The following is an 18,210-nucleotide window of genomic DNA, read 5'->3' as shown; positions in this document are numbered from 1 at the left end:
GTCAGTGATGAGGAGAGCTAGAAAATTAAAAGGTACGAGAATATTCATCAGTGAAGATTTGTGTCAAGAGTCTCAGGATATTAAAAATAATAAGTTACATCTACTAAAACAAGCCAGATCTGAGGGTAAGATTGCCATCTTTAAACACACCAAGTTAATCGTCAAAGAAAAAACGGGACAACGCTTATACCGGTCAGACGGGACTGTATTGTTACTGGTGAGGTGCCTGGTGATGGTGCTGCTGGACATGGTGGTGCAACTGGTTATGGTGTAACAGGACGTGGCGGTGCATCAGGGCCTAATGGTGCAACTGGGCGTGATGGTGTAACTATTGATGATGCGACTGGACGTGGTGGTGCAACTACTGATGGTGCAACTGGACGTGAAGGTGCAACTGGACATGACGGTGCAACAGGACGTGTTGGTGCAACTAGTGATGGTGCAACTGGACGTGACGGTGCAACAGGTCGTGATGGTGCAACTGAACGTGATGGTGCAACGGGGCATAATGGTGCAACTGGGCGTGATGGTGCAACTGGTGATGGTACAACTGGACGTGACGGTTCAGCAGGACGTGATGGTGCACCCAAAAATGGTACAACTGCTGGTGATGGTGCAACTGGCGATGGTGCAACTATTGATGGTGCAACTGGTGGTGATGGGACAATTGGTGACGGTGCTACTGGTGGTGGTGCAGCTGGTGGTGGTGTCACTGGTGGTTCACTTGCTGGTGGGGATGCAAGGCAATGCAGTGTGCAGGGCAGGTCGGATGAGATGGGTCCCCACTCTAAACAGCGTAACAAGAGATCTCAGAGATCGTAGGAAAACTAATCACCTCAATTTGTTCTTAAAATAGTATCTTGCCTACAAAATAACCACCCAATTTAATATTAATGGAACCTGTTAATTTTTTACCATTTGCCTCGTTAGGTAATGAAGATTTTTCTAATATTCTTGCTTATGATCATTCTGATTCAATTTCGGTTTCGTCTGACTACCTGCATAATATGAACTTTGATCCCTTAGCTGTTCAAGACGATAATTATAATACAGACCTAGACGTAAATAATTTTTATAGGCAAACGAGAAATCTGTGTATCCCGAAATCCGAATATGTATTTCTTTGCTCTTCTGCTTTAACAAGCAATATTGACACATTTATGATACTTTCTATGAACATCCGAAGCATTCCTATAAATCTTCGATGCTTTATTGATAATGGACTAACAAGCACCTCTCTAAATATTGATGTACTGGGGTTCACTGAAACAAGATTGGATCCGGATCTCGCTGCATTATATCACCTTCCTGGATATAATTTTTATAACAATTGTAGGAATAGGAATGGGGGTGGTGTTGCAATGTACATTTCCAGTTGTTTTTGTTCAACTGTTTACTGGATATGTGTATATCAAAACCCTTCATAGAATGTTTGTGTGTAGAAACTACAGTTAGGGACAAAACATATTTTTTTTTGCTTGTATTTATAGACCCTCTAGCGGTGATAAGCAGGTTTTTTTTTTAAATACTCTAAATGAATTATTAGGAAATACTAATACTAAAATATACCACGGTGTAAATTTTTTCGGTGATTGGAATCTCGATCTTTTGAAGCACAAAGAAGATGTTTTTGTGAATGAGTTCATAAACTTGATGTAATTCATTAGTACACCCACAAGCAAAAGTTCGCCGACAGTCCCTGCCTGGCATATATTTCCAAACATAGCCCATAGAGGGCGCAGCGCTCGTCCGCCAGAGTAAGGGAAAGGGAGGGTACAGAGAGGGGGAGGGGGAGGGGGAGGGGGAGGGAGGCAACAAGACCGGGGAGCGAAATTTTATTTCCTGCCCAGTTCCGTCACTTTGCACATATGGCAACGTTGCCCTGTGTTTAGTTTGGCAACGCCGCGCAGTAGTGAGCCATATCGGATGCCAGGTTTAGTATTCATCACAATTATTTACCTTTTTTATGCTTGACTATAAATATAATACCTGACTATCTATATTTTACATGGATTGAAAGAATAATAGAGACATAGAGGTCATATAGTTTTCGCTGCCTTAGCTTAAATAAATATAAAAAGGGGCCATACCACTGTCTTTACTTCGTCACTCGTCTGCTGAGAGAGAGAGAGAGAGAGAGAGAGAGAGAGCTTGAAACAATATAAAATAATAACATGCAGGGTCATCAATAAAAAGTGAGTATGCAAGGAAGATACTCTCTACACTTTGCTAAAATTAGTTATATGTTGATTTAATGAAAATGCGGTACGTCTTAGGGGTGGTACATGACTGTTCGTTGAGAACACTTATCAGTAACATATGTTGTAGGCCTATACTACTTTACCTGTCATTTCTTGTCATTGCTTCCAGACGTACGATTCAATCAGCTGTGTTTACAGGAGAGAGAGAGAGAGAGAGGTTAATGACCCATAATATTTTATCACCTAAAACGCTTTTCATGATCATTCTTAAGGGTTAACCTTGGTAATTTCTGCTGCAAGCTGGGAAATATTGGTATCAATGATGCCTGAATATCAATGTTTCATTAGACATTTTCTTAGGTATATATGTCAGGTTAGATTTCAGATTATTTTCTTGTTTTTCTTAGGTATATTAGTAAAATCATTTGTCAGGTTAGATTTCAGATTATTTTCTTGTTTTTCTTAGGTATATTAGTAAAATCATATGTCAGGTTACATTTCAGATTATTTTCATGTTCTCATGTCCTTTATTTCATGTTAAGTATGCTTGAAGGGTTTTTGTATTTGATGAAATGCAAAGCTTTATTTGTTACGGTATAATCTTTATTAAATATTACACAGCACCAGGCACCATATGCTATTTCCCATGTGCTGATGACAGGCATTGGGTCAGACATGAGACATTATAGACCATTGTGTGCAAAATAAGTAAATCAAGAGAAACAAGGAATTAAAAAAATAAACTCAATATATTCTATTTGGTAATAGCATTGGGCTGGGAACACATTTGCTGATCTTCAGTGAGGGACTGAATGTAAAATAATGATTGGAAAATAAGCAATTATTGTTGTCATATTAAGGGTCTACTTTGTTGTTCGTGAATAATCTCAGACAGTCTGTGCAACTGACCCATCTACCATAGGCAAGCAATCGCCCCTGCAAGTTTATCCTATGCAGTGGTTTTGGCGCCCCTTCGGTCCCAAGTCATGCTCACTGCTGCGCGGCGTTGCCAAACTAAACACAGGGCAACGTTGCCATATCTGCAAAGTGAGGGAACTGGGCAGGAAAAAAAATTTTGCGACCGGGGAGGGAGAAAGCCTGTGGCGATGGTAAATGGCACATATTGGGTGATATATTGGTATTGTTATTATTGTTATTATTATTAGTTTGTTATTATTATTATTATTGTTATTATATATGACATAAGTATAAGAAAAGAAGGACGTAATCCAACCCTTATTAAACGGCTGACATCTTTTGTATTTTTTTCTGAATAATTCCAGACGATTTTTCTCGTGTGACGGAAGCACTAGTTATGCCCAAAGGCTAAAGGTCTGATAAAGTCTAGCAAGCCATAAACAACGATTTGAATTTGATCCAGACGATCAAAGTGGCCACAAGAAAATCCTCATCGTCTAATCTAGGAAGTAAGAAATTAATTGAGTAGTGTCAGGTAACGTGAAGGTAGACTGCGAGGTAGAAGGACGTAAACGAAGAGGCAAGGAGAGAGAGAGAGAGAGAGAGAGAGATAGTTAACAAATGAAACACGCAAAGGGCAATGCCTAGTTTAGATGTAAGCATTTGTGAATCATAATTATAATTACCTACTCTAGATATGAAAGATGGTGATACAAACACTGTTATGATAATAACTTCTCAAGTTATTAAACTTGATTATCCATGTTATTTTGAAATAAATGCAGAGCCAGTGATGCATTTTTACAATACTGATGTTACACACACACACACACACATACACATATATATATCATCTCTATTCTACCAATAGCGTTGCCATGCTGCCATGCTGCGAAGTGATCAAACAATACCCTTCAGTAGGATAGGCAATAATACATAATGTCTTTCAACAATGAAATTTTTCTGCCACCTTTCACCCTCGCATTTCTGAAGTGTGTAATTATATTATTCCCAAATACTTATCACCAAACTAAGCATTCCCCTTTCCGTGTTTCATTTGCTAACTCCTTGTTCTCTCTCTCTCTCTCTCTCTCTCTCTCTCTCTCTCTCTCTCTCAGAACTAAGTATTGCCCTTTACGTGTTTCATTTGCTAACTCCTTGTTCTCTCTCTCTCTCTCTCTCTCTCTCAGAACTAAGTATTGCCCTTTACGTGTTTCATTTACTAACTCCTTGTTCTCTCTCTCTCTCTCTCTCTCTCTCTCTCTCTCTCTCTCTCTCTCTCTCTCTCTCTCTCTCTCGAAATTAAGCATTCCCCTTTATGTGTTCTCTCTCTCTCTCTCTCTCTCTCTCTCTCTCTCTCTCTCTCTCTCCTTTGCCTCTTAGTTTACGTCCTTCTACCTCGCAGTCTACCTTCACGTTACCTGACACTATTCAGTTAATTTCTTACGTCCTTAACCATTAGACGATGAGGATTTTCTTGTGGCCATTTTGATCGTCTGGATCAAACTCAAATCGTTGTTAATGGCTTGCTACTGTAGACTTTATCAAACCTTTAGCCTTTGGACGTAACTAGTGCTTCCGTCACACGAGAAGAATCATCTAGAATTAGTCAGAAAAAATACAAAAGACGTCAGCCGTTTTCTAAGGGCTAACGCTGGATTACATCCTTCTTTCTTATTCTTATCTCATTCATAATAATAATAATATTAATAATAATAATAATAATCTATCTATATACCTTGGCTGCTTCCCCCAAGGAAAGGGAGGTAGCCGAGACAGGACGACACACTCCCCATTTACTCATCCATTCAAACACATTCATTCGCATCTTAGCCCCAAGGGGAAAACGGACAGATCCTCACTGCACCACACAGCACAAGGGTCAACTGTGCAATGCAATCAGTGACATTCGCAGCAGGGCCCGACAGCAGAGCTGGTTTACCTCTGCCACATCATAACAGACCCATCCCCTTACCCGCACCTGACCTGACTAGCTGATCAGACCAAATGCGGGAGAATATCCTCTCAGGGCTGCGTCATCACTTATTCCTTCACAATTTCTCTCCATTTATTTCTGTCACGCACAGCCACGCTTCCTTGCTCAACAGACATCCCTCTCGCATCCAGCGCTCTCTTCACACTGTCCATTCATCCTATTCATGGTCTTCCTCTCAGCCTTACACCTCTCACATCAGATCTAGTTATCTTTTTCACCAATCGCTCATTATCCATTCTCTCCATATGCCCAAACCATCGCAACACCCTCTGCTCAACTCTACCAGTCATCTCCCGAAGAACTCCAGTTCTCCTTCGCACTTCATCGTTCCGCACTCGATCCATACGCGTCACTCCACACATACTCCTCAGACACCTCATCTCCATTACATTCAAACTTTTCCTCTCTGCTACACCCATATTCCATGTTTCAGCCCCATATAATGCAGTCGGTACCACAACACCCTCATACAGCCTTCTCTTTACATCCATTCTAAGCGAACGGCATCTAAACATTTTTTTCATTCCTCCCAGCACCTTTCCTACTTCATTTACTCTAAACTTCACTTCTGCATCTATTCTTCCATCCACAGCAACATGTGACCCTAGATATTTAAAACACTCTACCTCCTCAAGCAACTCGCCATTCAAAACTATATTCATCCCCCTACCATCTATCAACCTCGTACACTTCATCACTTTACTCTTATTTCATTTACTTTCAATTTCCTCCTTCCACATACCCTTCCAAACTCGTCTACAAACTGTCTCAATCTCTCCTCTGAATCAGCCACCAGTGCAGTATCATCTGCAAACAGCAGCTGCTTCAGATTCCACTCTCCACCATCAACATTCACCAGACTCAGACCTCACCTAAAACTCTTGCATTCACCTCCCTTACAATACCATCCATGTAAATATTAAACAACGAAGGCGACATCACACATCCCTGTCGCAGCCCCACTCTCACAGGAAACCAATCACTTACAGCATTTCCCACTCTTACACACGCTCTACTATTTACATAAAAACTTTTCACCCCTTTTAGTAACCTACCATCAAGTCCATACAATCTTAAAACAGTCCACAAAGCCTCCCTATCAATTCTATCATACGCTTTCTCTAAATCCACAAATGCCCAAAACACATCCTTGCCTTTTGCTAAATACTTTTCACACACTTGTCTCACCGCAAACACCTGATCCACGCATCCCCTCTCTCTCCTAAAGCCACACTGCTGATCACCAATCACTCCCTCTGTACCCTCTCTAACTCTCATAATTAACACTCTACCATACACCTTACCTACAACACTCAACAGACTTATACCTCTAAAGCTAGTACATTCATACTTATCACTTATAATAATAATAATAATAATAATAATAATAATAATAATAATAAAACATCCGATATGTGCCATTTACCATCGCCACAGGCTTTCTCCCTCCCCTGTCTTGTTACCTCCCTCTCCCTCCCGTCTCGTTGCCTCCCTCCCCCTTCCCGTTTCGTTGCCTCCCACCCTCTTCCCGTCTCGTTGCCACCCTCCCTCCCCCTCCCCCTCTCTGTATCTCCCCTTCTCCCTTACTCTGGCGGACGATTGCTGCGCCATCTGTGGGCTTTGTTCGCAAAAATATGCCTGGCAGGGACTGTCGGCGAACTTTTGCTCGTGGGTGTACCTATCTCTTCGAAACCTACTTGAGTAACAGACACAACTGCCACACTTATTGATCGTATTTGGACTTCAACAGCAGAATTAAATAAAGCTAACTTCATAATACATAGAGATATAAAAGATCATTTTCCCATAATTGCCCAGTTTAATCTTTAAAACGTAAATAAAAGTGCCCTGAAGTATTTTCAAGCGAGGATTATAAAAAATGCCTCAATGGACAGTTTCAGTAAAGAGCTATCTCATTTAAGTTGGTCCAATGTACTTGAGTCTCAATGCCCAAATGAAGCATACAACTATTTTTATGATAGCTTCAATGTCTTATTCAAGAAACATTTTACATTAAAATCCCATAATATATATAACAAGAATGAGCAAAATCCATATATTACTTTAGCACTAAAAAAGAGTATTAAAGAAAAACACAGACTAGAAAGGTTGGCTAAAAAATGGCCAATAACATATGGGAAAATATACAAATTATACCGAAATAAATTAACATCTATATTGAGGACTACTTAAAATAAGTAAGGATCAATTAAAAGAAAACCAAGGGAATCCTAAATCTCACTGAAAGACTATTAATTCTCTACTCGGCAGAGATAATAGTACCGTAGCTAAACACACAATTAACTTGAAACCCCATTCTAATGATATAGCCAGTGCATTCAACAACATTTTTCTAAATTATGGAAATGTATCCTCCTCTAACACAAGTAACGAAACCGCATGTCTACAGTGTATACAAAACCCACCTCACTTCTCAATGTATCTTTCTCCCGTGAATAATATTGAAATTAAGCAATACTTAAAAGCGCTAAAACCTACCGCTGCTGGTTATGATGAATTTCTTCCTAAATTATTGAAGCACAACTCAACAACAATTTCAACTCCAATTGCGCATATAATTAACCTTGCATTTCGCACAGGGATTTTTCCAGATAAACTAAAAATGGCCAAAGTGATTCCCTTGCATAAGTTTGGTAGTAAGGATGATAACAACAACTATCGTCCAATTTCAATATTTCTGGCGTTCAGTAAAATAATTGAATAAGCCATCTGCATTCGTCTTACTATCTTGAAAATAATAATTTACTCAGTGACAGTCAATCTGAATTTCGACGGAATCGATCTACAAAGTCGGCTGTGCTACAATCTGTTAAAAATGTATATGAATATTTGGAAGAAAAGTTGTATGTTACAGGGGTGTTTACTGATTTATCCAAAGCTTTTCATTCTTTGAACCATCATAATAATTGACAAATTAAAACATGTTGGAATTAGAGGTGTACCACTGCAGCTATTTAAGAACTACATCAATAACAGGTCGCAAGCAGTCAATTATAATTCTAAGTATTCTCTTTTTAAATCTATATCAAAAGGAGTACCTCAGGAATCAGTTTTGGGCCCTATTTTGTTCTTTATCTATACTAATGATATAACTTGTGCTAGTTCCAATTTCAGTTTTGTTATATACGTGTATGCTGATGACACCAATCTTCTATTAGCAGATAAGAATATTACCTTTTTACACACTAATTTGAGCAGAAAGTTGAATTCAATTGTTAAGTTGGTTAAATGTAATAAACTACAGTTAAATGTGACCAAAACTAATTATCCTTTCTTTCAAAATCGTTCTGTGACAGTATGCCTCCTTTGATATTAGAAGGTGAAATAATAACACGGGTTGACAACACAAAGTTTCTTGGCATCTATATCGATGAAAATTTTAAATGGAGTTATCACATTAATGCAGTATGCACGAAACTATCAAAATTGTGTGGTGTACTATATTGGATCCGCTATCAGCTTACCACTGAAGCTACGATTAGCTTATATTATACGTTATGTTACTCTCACCTTATCTACTGTGTGTCTGTGTGGGGCTGTACCTGGCCATCATTCTTAAACAGAGTAGTAGTAGCACAGAAGAAAATTCTGAGATGCATATATTATAAAGGTAAATCTGACTCCACTGACAACATATGTCTGCAAAACTGCTCAAGTTTCAATTTGTTCATAAATATTTTCTTTTGTTATTTGTTTTTAATGATATCAAAGACTGCTCAGGAAATAAGATTTTACATTGGTAAACACTATTAATAACGCTAGAGGGAATAACATTAATCACATATGTCACAATTTCGAACAGTTCTTTTTAAAAAGAGCACCCTACGGTATGTACCGGTCCTCAGTTATGGAACTCTCTGTCTGCAAATATAAAGGATCTTATTAACTCATGTAATAGATCTTCATTTAAAAGGAAAATTAAAGGTTATTTATTTACTCTACAGTGTTCGTAATTTCTGGGTAATGTTATTTATGTATGCATATATGTGTGTATGTGTGGGCATGTGTATGTATGTGTGTATATCTGTATATGTGTGCATGCATATGTAATGTGTAATATGTAAAATGTGTTTATGTATATATAATACAGGATTTTAAATTTGTGTATTTGCCTGTACTAAATCTAAGAAACAATATAACCACTATCATGTCTGCCAAGGAGCTCCGCCTCGGCAGACGGTCCCGCTTCTTACTTCGTATTGTATTGATTTATGTATTATGTTCTCTTATTGGAAATACAAATATTTTTACTTATTTACAAACACAAGATTATTGTACATTACTGTAGTACTTCTGACCCAGTAACGGCAAGGACATGAGCAACACAAGCCCGGCATGGGCTTCATTAGCTAGGGGGTCAATTCACTGTCTATCAATTTTTCCTCCATAGACTTGTTCCTGCATTGGCCAGTTTTCTCCATGAGCCCAACTTCTCACCATAAAAGAGGGGGCACGGTGGCTCAATGGTAGAGCATCAAGCTCGTAATCGGGGGATTGCGAGTTCGAGCCTCGCCCGGGACTGCCGTGCCGGGAGTGGTAGCGCGCTCCTGTAACCTAGCGGGGCTATATGATCGAATACAGGGTCTAGCTCGGGGGAACGCCATTTCTCCATATCTCACCATAAAAGATTTTCTCATTGTGAGGAGACAGTTACTCCCGCCAGGACCTACTTGCTCTCTTGCTCTCATGTTCTACTTTCTCCCATGGACCTATCGTAAGTCACTGGTCCTATTTTCCATGCCACGCCCATTTCTCCTTGGGACCTATTCCTCTATGGACCAATTTCTCCCAATGGCCTATTCCCAGCGTGCATATATTTCCCCCACATTGGAAAACTTACAGTACCTATTCCTCATGGACCTTTTCCAGTTATAAGGAGGATCTTACCACTGCCTCATGGATGCAGAGTCCTTCATGTGGAACATACCTATTACCCCATGGACCTATTGTCCCCCTTGAGAGGAATTACCTCATTCTCTGATGGACCTCTTTCACCTCCAGGAGATGAGATTCCTGTTCACTGCATGGACCTACATTTCCATGAACCTGCTTTTCCCATGGACCTACTTCCCTGGTGAACCTACTCCCATTGGACCTAATCGAAAAGGTTCCACCAGCAGGATGACAGCCAGTTTCCATACAGAGAGACAAGCACTGAATGATCAAGGCACAGCAGCTTTTGTAGGGAGGATACTAGAGGTAAAATATGTAATGTGCTGAATAAATTGTTGATGAAGAGGTGGTACGAAACGTACAAAGCCAGTGTTATAAGGTTCATGCAGTACAAATCACAGCTGAAATACACGAACAAACTAACTAACACCTTCCTCTGGAATTCAGCGTTCTTTCTACAGGACTGACGAAGAGTATAGAGTCGTCCCTGTTCCCTTTCCCTCTACAAAATCAGATCATAGTGACAACATTTATAAGTGGAAGAATGCTAAATAAGGGCGGAAGTTGAAACTTCCCTCTGTTTTTTGCAAATGAAAATATGAGATAAGATGTGAGATTAATTTTAGCTTAGTTATCCTGGACCCGCAAATGTCCCAAGTACACTATCAGTACACTCACAAACAAGTCGTATGTTTGGTAGACGATCTGGCGTGCGTCGAGAACCTGGAGACACGTCAGCATTTTCTGGCTGCCTTGGTCGGTGGGGCAGGATAGGGCCATGGCGATCTTCTTGGCGGTCTGGGCAGCAGTGCGGGTGACGGCCCATGGACACAGGGCGCTACCAGACTGAGCGATCACGCGGGAGAATAGTCCTGTTGGGGAGTAGTTATTGTTTATATACCGAAACCTGACAGTGATGCCTACCCTTCTTCGGCTCAGTTCAAGACTTCATAATCAGACTGGGGCATCGATTTTCTAAGTAATCAAGGACATTTTTTTCTTCCTCATAACTAAGGCTCTTGATTTTCCTGCAACCACGACTAAGGTTATGGGAGTGACCCAGTTCCGTCAAACAGAAACAAATCGACCATAGTTGGATCTACTTCTCATAGTTGTATCTAGGTGTTTTTGTAACCGAACGAATTATGAACTAACATGAGAAATAGCTCACCGAAAGTCCTTTGCCAACGTTGTGCACTTGAACGTTTCTTACATCTCAACATATCAGAGAATATCCTTACTGAAACCAGTTTGTTCTGTACTTCATTGTGCTGCGGTATATGTATCATACACAAACACCTTGTTTAACAATTAAAGGATTAGCGTCGGCAGGAGAACTGTCGGCAAACTGTTGACTATGATAATACATGACAATAATAACATATATTCAAGTGTTCTCAGGTAAACGTTAAACGTATACAGATTTCAAGCTGTAACAACTTCCAGTAGTATTACGGCTGCAGCCAAAGAAAAAAATCAGATCTTAACTGCAAGTATCACCAAATTGTCCCCATGTCACTCTGTCTTCCGCAATCAGGGGTAAATTGGAAGGAAGGCAGCCTTCATGCAGTGAACAGGGTGATATGGAAGTGATTTGTTTTTGCCACCCCCTCCATGATTAAGGCGTCATAGGAAAGACATATAGCTAGATAGATAGATACAGTAGCTAGGTAGAAAGATAGATAAAAATCCTCCCTTACCTCTAGCGGCTGGTGTCAACATTTGATGAATGACCGATACTCCTCCTGCACTCTCGCCGAAAATAGTAACCTGGTTTTCGTCACCGCCAAAGTGATCTATGTTCTTGTGGATCCAGTGCAGAGCTTGTGTCTGGGGAAGTATTGACAAAGGCTTTTGAGGGAGATTCCCTAACGACCCTACGATCAATCCAACTTCGTAACTTTGCTTTTGCAGGAATGACAGACAGCGTTTCAAAGTGGGATCATACCAGCCAGACGCTGATTCACAGACATACATAAATTACTTAGTTTCTACAGGTCAGACGAGGAAGGAAGGCTGCAGAATGATCCCGGATCTCTTGTTCTTCATGATATAACAGTTTTCATTTACAGAAAGAATATATGGCTGGATTGGCAGTGAATCTCTGTTGTTAACCCCCCATTTTAGTGGGCAAACCTATATAGCAGTGCATTAACAACAGCAATAACTTCTTGTTTGTTTGTGCTTTCCCTTTGACCCCTACACGATAATGGTGTAATTTTTACTTCATTTGATTTATGTCAAAGACGATTTCCTTTTGCTTTGAAATAACTTCTCAAACTGAGGTGATAAATATAGCCCTTAGTTACCAGTTCACTACTAATGTTCCTTCTACTTTTGAAAAAAAAAAAATAAAAATCTCCATGGTAGCCAGCTTAAAATGATAAATACGTCATCGGTTTGATGTGTTCAGTATTCATGCAAGTTTGTTTGTTACGTATCTGTTACCTGGTTAAGGGAATGTATGGAGAGAGAGAGAGAGAGAGAGAGAGAGAGAGAGAGAGAGAGAGAATTCCATCAACTTTTTTTTAGATCTCTGGACCCTGCCTCACCTCAAGGTGGGAATGAGGTCTGGATGGCGATGATGATGATGACAAACAAATATATATATAGATAGATAGATACTGTATATATATAGATAGATAGATACTGTATATATATAGATAGATAGATACTGTATATATATAGATAGATAGATACTGTATATATATAGATAGATAGATACTGTATATATATAGATAGATAGATACTGTATATATATATATATATATATATATATATATATATATATATATATATATATATATATATATATATATATATATATATATATATATATATATATATATATATATATATATATATATATATATATATATATTGTATGTATATATATATATATATATTGTATGTATATATTTATATATATATATATATATACAGTATAGATAGATAGATAGATAGATAGATAGATAGACAGATAGATATAGATATATATTGCATACAACATGAGCTCAAGAATATTCAGTCTTGTTTGGTTGTGCAAAGTTTAATAATTGTTCTGAATGAAGATGAACACATAAATCATCACTCTTATGAACAAGTTCAGCTAAAAAATACGTACCAAAGTTTGACTGTGAAGTGTTTCAACAAAGACAAGATAAATAACACACATTTAGACTCGTATACATAATTCATGCTTATAAAAATATTCACTGTGGTTTGGCAACGAAATGTTAGGTAGCTGTTGTCAATGGAGATAAAAAAGAAAAATAAGTTTTCATACATACAAGTGAATCACAAGAAAGATAATTCTATAAACAAGGAATCCTGTATATAACTGAAGTAGATAAAATTATATAAAAGTAATCTCATAAGCAATTTGGCCCATTAGCAGCAAGGGTTCTTGTTTGTGGGAGTTTGAAAAAAAAAAAAAAAAAAAAAAAAGTAATTAGCTTACTGTCCTCCACCAGTCGGCCCAAAGTCGACAAGTTCATAGACCCATATTCTGGGGTTCGTCCTTTAATTAATTCTTCAAAATGTCTAATTCCATTTTATTTCAAGGATCCTATGTATCACTGAGTTCAGAATATGAAATTTTAAACAAGCAATCTTTTGCAGGAGATAAAACTATAAACAAGCACCCTTACACACGATTTGAACTTAGAAATATAAAACTTTGAACAACCAATTTTATACATTACTTATGCCCAAAGACATAAACCTGTCTTCATCTGTACCCAATAGGTAGGCTATCTACCCTCACGCACCTGTTTTCCTCAATGGACCTGCTCCTGTACAGTCATACAATATTTTTCACAGCGGCCTGTTTTTCTCGACTGACCTATTGTACCTTATAGTCGTATTTTCCCCATGCATCCATATTCACTCATGTTTAAAATAGACCTATTGTTTCCCAGGGACCTATTTTCCCATAGATCTGTATTCCTCATGGACCTCTTCTCCCTCATGGACCTGTTTTCCACCATGTACCCATTTTCTGTCAGTCATTTCCCTTGGACCTATTTTCACCGTGAACCCATTTTTTTTTACAAGGCTTTTTTTTTTCCCTCTCATGAACCTATTTTCCTTCATAGACCTAATTTTTCCCAAGAGGAAACACTCCATCCTCAGATGGATGTTTTTACCCATGAACCTATTTCCCTCACAGACCTATTTTTTCATGATGGACCTATGTTCGCACTTGGGCACATTTCCCCAGAGGTGTATTACACATGGCCCTTCTTCCCCACATGGGCCTATTCCTACCCTGGATCCATTCACACCATGAACTCATCCACCATGGTTCTATTTTTCTAGTACTCACCCGCCATCCCACCCATGTACATACCCACGGCCTCACCCAGTATACTCTGTCACATAAGTATAACAATGACTCAGGAAGTTTCAAGACACACACACAGGTACAGTTAATATAAAATGTAGATTTTGAATACAGTACCTGGTCTTTGAGTCCTAAATTGCCAGGCATCACTTGATCCTCAGTTGAGATGAATCCTGTTTGATAAAATGGTAGCCATTTAGTAGTAATTATTGTGTGTCTGTCTGCCTCCGTCTCTCTGTCTGTTGCTAGTGACATTTCCTAGTCAGTACTATTATTACAGTATATGCACATTCAGATGACAATAAACTGATGTTTGTTTTTTATATTTACCAGCTATACTGATAATTTAATTTAGGATATCATCAGACCTTTCCACCGAAACGCACAGTTGACTGTGTGTACTTTCAGCAGCAAATGTTTACCGACAATCCTTTGACTGTTTTAAGTTCTAACTTCCATATTTTTCATTACTCTTCATATGCTAGAGGGCATCCTTGCTCCTTCTCCTCATTTATTGTGTTCTTCATACCGCCATCACAAATGTATTTAATGTTACACTTTCAGTGGCATCAGCTGGCAAGGATGTTCTGGCAAACGCTAGTACAACTGTGGTCAGTAATTTTGCTCATAGTTTTAGCCGTACACTTTCAAATCTCTTACACAATTAGATGTTAAGTTTCTTGGGTTTTAAAAACTTCATGACAAGATTTTAAAGTCACTTCACTTTAAATACTGAATACTATAAAGTGTATTCATAGCTATGTCCAAAATCTGTTCTCCCCATTGAAATATAAACTGTGCATATTCAATGTGAGAAACTATGACACCACAGACAATGGCTACTGAAACATACCGGATGATTCTATCCCATGTAGGTAAACCTGTTGTAGTCATATATCACTCCCATATGATATTTTCTCATCAGTACAGTTGCTTGACCCTAGCAGAGGCCAGTCATAGAAACACCTTCGCCACTGAGTTACTAAATTGTAAAGTTACTGAAATTTTGAATATTGAATGGTCCGATAATTATACAACAGCCATTTCAACACCAGGCACGCCTACATCGTTGTACCATGGGACTCGTTCTCTGTCATAAGGTTCAGAATGTTTCAAAATTTTGATAATTCAGTGTTTAACATTTAGGAATGTGAAGAGAGAGCTAAAAGGTAATGGAGTAGTGTGGAATGGGGCTGAAATTCCTTAGTTTTGCTCTAGTATGCTTGTTGTCGAGTTATTTAGGGCTCTATAATTTCAGCTTTTTTTTTTTTTTTTTTTTTTATGCGAGGAAGAAGGAACCAAAGGCCATGGCCCGCAGTAACAGTTCCTTCCAAGAGAAAAACAAAATACAATAGAGAGCTTACTTTTGGTACGCTTTCATTAGTCTGGGAAAGTTTGAATACATGTGGTTTTGAGTTTTGGTGAGATAGGTATGACGGTAATTTGTAGGTAAATTTTAGTGGAAGAAGTTTGTGCAGGAATTAGTGTTAGCATTCAATAGATAGATAGATAGATAGATAGATAGATGGATGGAAAAATGATTGATACTGGATGTTAGGTGAGTGAATGGAAGGATACGTAAATACTGTACTCATACATGAATCTGTGGGAAGAGATAGATTAGTGGATAATCATGAGGATATTTAGGTTAGATATAAATGTATAGATGAATGAATGGAATGCAAGATACATGGATATGAGTAATGGCGGCATCTGACAACTTCGGCGCGAAGGGATGGTGGAGCCAAGCATAGATAGATTATAAGCGCTGTTTCCTACTTAGTACCAGACCATTTTTTTTCCCCTGAAGGTACGGCAGAAGCAGTCACCGAGTATATTTGTTGTCATGTACATTCAGATGATAACAGATCAAGTTCCTTGAGATGTCATGAGTTGCGATGATCATGTTGGACATTATCACTCCTCATATGCATGATACTGATCAGTAACATCAGTCAAACAGTATTAAAAATCTTGGAAAATTTTCTGAGAAGTTTGTTAAAGGGATTATTGCATCACTGGGTTTCAGAAGTCAGTATTCACTTTCTCGTTATCAGTCAATATTTAATTTAACTACTATCCATTTCAGACCCCACGAGGCATCGTTTTTTGCAAATATGTTCTAACGAACAGTTGGATCAATATGACATTTTGGCACAGCTTGTTTGACACCGTCCCCTAATTTATGGCACTACAGTGCCAAGCCTGTTTCATTAAGGAGTTTACTCTTGGCTTTGAAGGCGAAACTGGCAAGAGCCGAGAAGACATTCGAACAGGGGAAGACGAGAGTGGAGGGAGAGGTGGTGGAGTGATACACGTCACAACTACGTCAAGTAAAACCTTCCCTTGTCCGAATGTCTACTCGGCTCTTGCCAGCTTCGCCTTCAAAGCCAAGAGTAAACTCTTTAATGAAACATACTTGGCAATGCACTGTAGTGCCATAAATTAGGGGACGGTGTCAAACAAGCTGTACCAAAATGTCATATTGATCCAACTGTTTGTTTAGAATATATTTGCGAAAAATGATGCCTCATGGGGTCTGAAATGGATAGTACAGTAAAGGTCCCCAACGGGGTGAATCACACCACCCGCAAGCCAATACATATCTAGCGCGGCTAGGAAGATGACCTTCACCTTTACCCACTTTCGCCAATTTCGAACTTGTACGAGATTTTCATCCCTACTACACACTTGTAAAATTTTGTGATGATTTCTTGAGCGGTTGCGAAGTTATCTTGGTAAGAGACACACAGACCTTGACCTACTTTCGCCAATTTCGAACTCATGATCGATTTCTTTTCCTACTACACACCATTAAATTTTGTGATGATATCTTGAGCGGTTGCGAAGTTATCGTGCTAACAGAAACACGGACAGACGGACAAATTGAAAATAATATCAGTTTCGCTATAGCGACTGGTAACTATACTTCTGACCACAACTGTGCTGCCAGGGCCAAATGTTCGCCCAAAATTCTATTACAAATGTTTTATAAAACGCATGTCTCCCTCCACAATGGAGCATTGTCAAACAGTCGTCTGTGGGCAGAGAAACATACTATTTCCTCTCAGCTAAGGAAGAGTAGCAAGGAGAGGAAAAAAAAGAAATTTTGTATCTATTGAAAGAGAAACATAACAAATCTCTCTTAGCCTCAAAACATTAGCCAACAGAGGGAAGTGAGAAGCCAAAGAGATTAGATATTAAGCTGACAAATGTTGGCAACCGTACGTACCGAAGATGCCAAGGCGGTATTGCACCACCACCAGCACCACATCGTGATCCAAAAGGACGTGTGGGAGGTACTGGTTGGCGCCACCAGTGAAGAATCCGCCTCCGTGGAACCACACCATCACCGGTAGATTCTGAGGGTCGTCCCTTGGCTGTATCACGAACTCTTCATTAGCAATAGGAATCAGATAACATGATGTGGGGACAAGTTTATTTTTTTTTTTTCCAGACGAATTTATTCTGACTGCATTTTTTGTTCTCAACTGAAAGAGCTAGACTCCATACATGCTAGGATTAAATAACGTGCTTGAACAGAACATAGTGTAGAAGAGAAAATGTGATATGCATCTTTTGTGAAATCTGTAAAATCTTAATTCTGAAGGTGATTTCCTTTGTTGAGTCAAGTCGCCTGAAATTAGTCAGAATAAACACTAAATGTCCATCAACGAGAATGCTCATATGACACTACCTATACCCTCGCCACTCAGTAAATCGCTGCCCTGTGGACGAGTAAAACGAAATATCAGTTTCTTATGAACTAAACCCAAACGATTCAGTGCAGTTAAAGAAGTTCCGGAATATTCAATAACATATTTAATCTGAAACTT

At 38.9% G+C, this 18,210-nt stretch overlaps 1 protein-coding gene across 1 annotated transcript in view; it reads right to left on the bottom strand.

Annotated features, from left to right (window-relative positions):
* Positions 1-18,210, bottom strand: part of LOC145406626 (venom carboxylesterase-6-like) — a 91,718-nt gene that overhangs the window by 72,244 nt on the left and 1,264 nt on the right. The window contains exons 3-6 of the mRNA XM_080277705.1: positions 17,607-17,749; positions 14,492-14,547; positions 11,730-11,859; positions 10,708-10,901 (exon numbers count right to left, since the gene is read on the bottom strand). Of these exons, the coding sequence (XP_080133831.1) occupies positions 10,708-10,901; positions 11,730-11,859; positions 14,492-14,547; positions 17,607-17,749 (523 nt within the window). The remainder of the gene's footprint in view (positions 1-10,707; positions 10,902-11,729; positions 11,860-14,491; positions 14,548-17,606; positions 17,750-18,210) is intronic.

The sequence above is a fragment of the Coenobita brevimanus genome, chromosome 8, assembly GCF_032717465.1.
Source record: "Coenobita brevimanus isolate Jiangsu-jjx chromosome 8, ASM3271746v2, whole genome shotgun sequence".
Taxonomy (NCBI): Eukaryota; Metazoa; Arthropoda; class Malacostraca; order Decapoda; family Coenobitidae; genus Coenobita; species Coenobita brevimanus.
The sequence above is the reverse complement of the archived record's forward strand: the minus strand, read 5'-3'. Positions and strand labels throughout refer to the sequence as shown.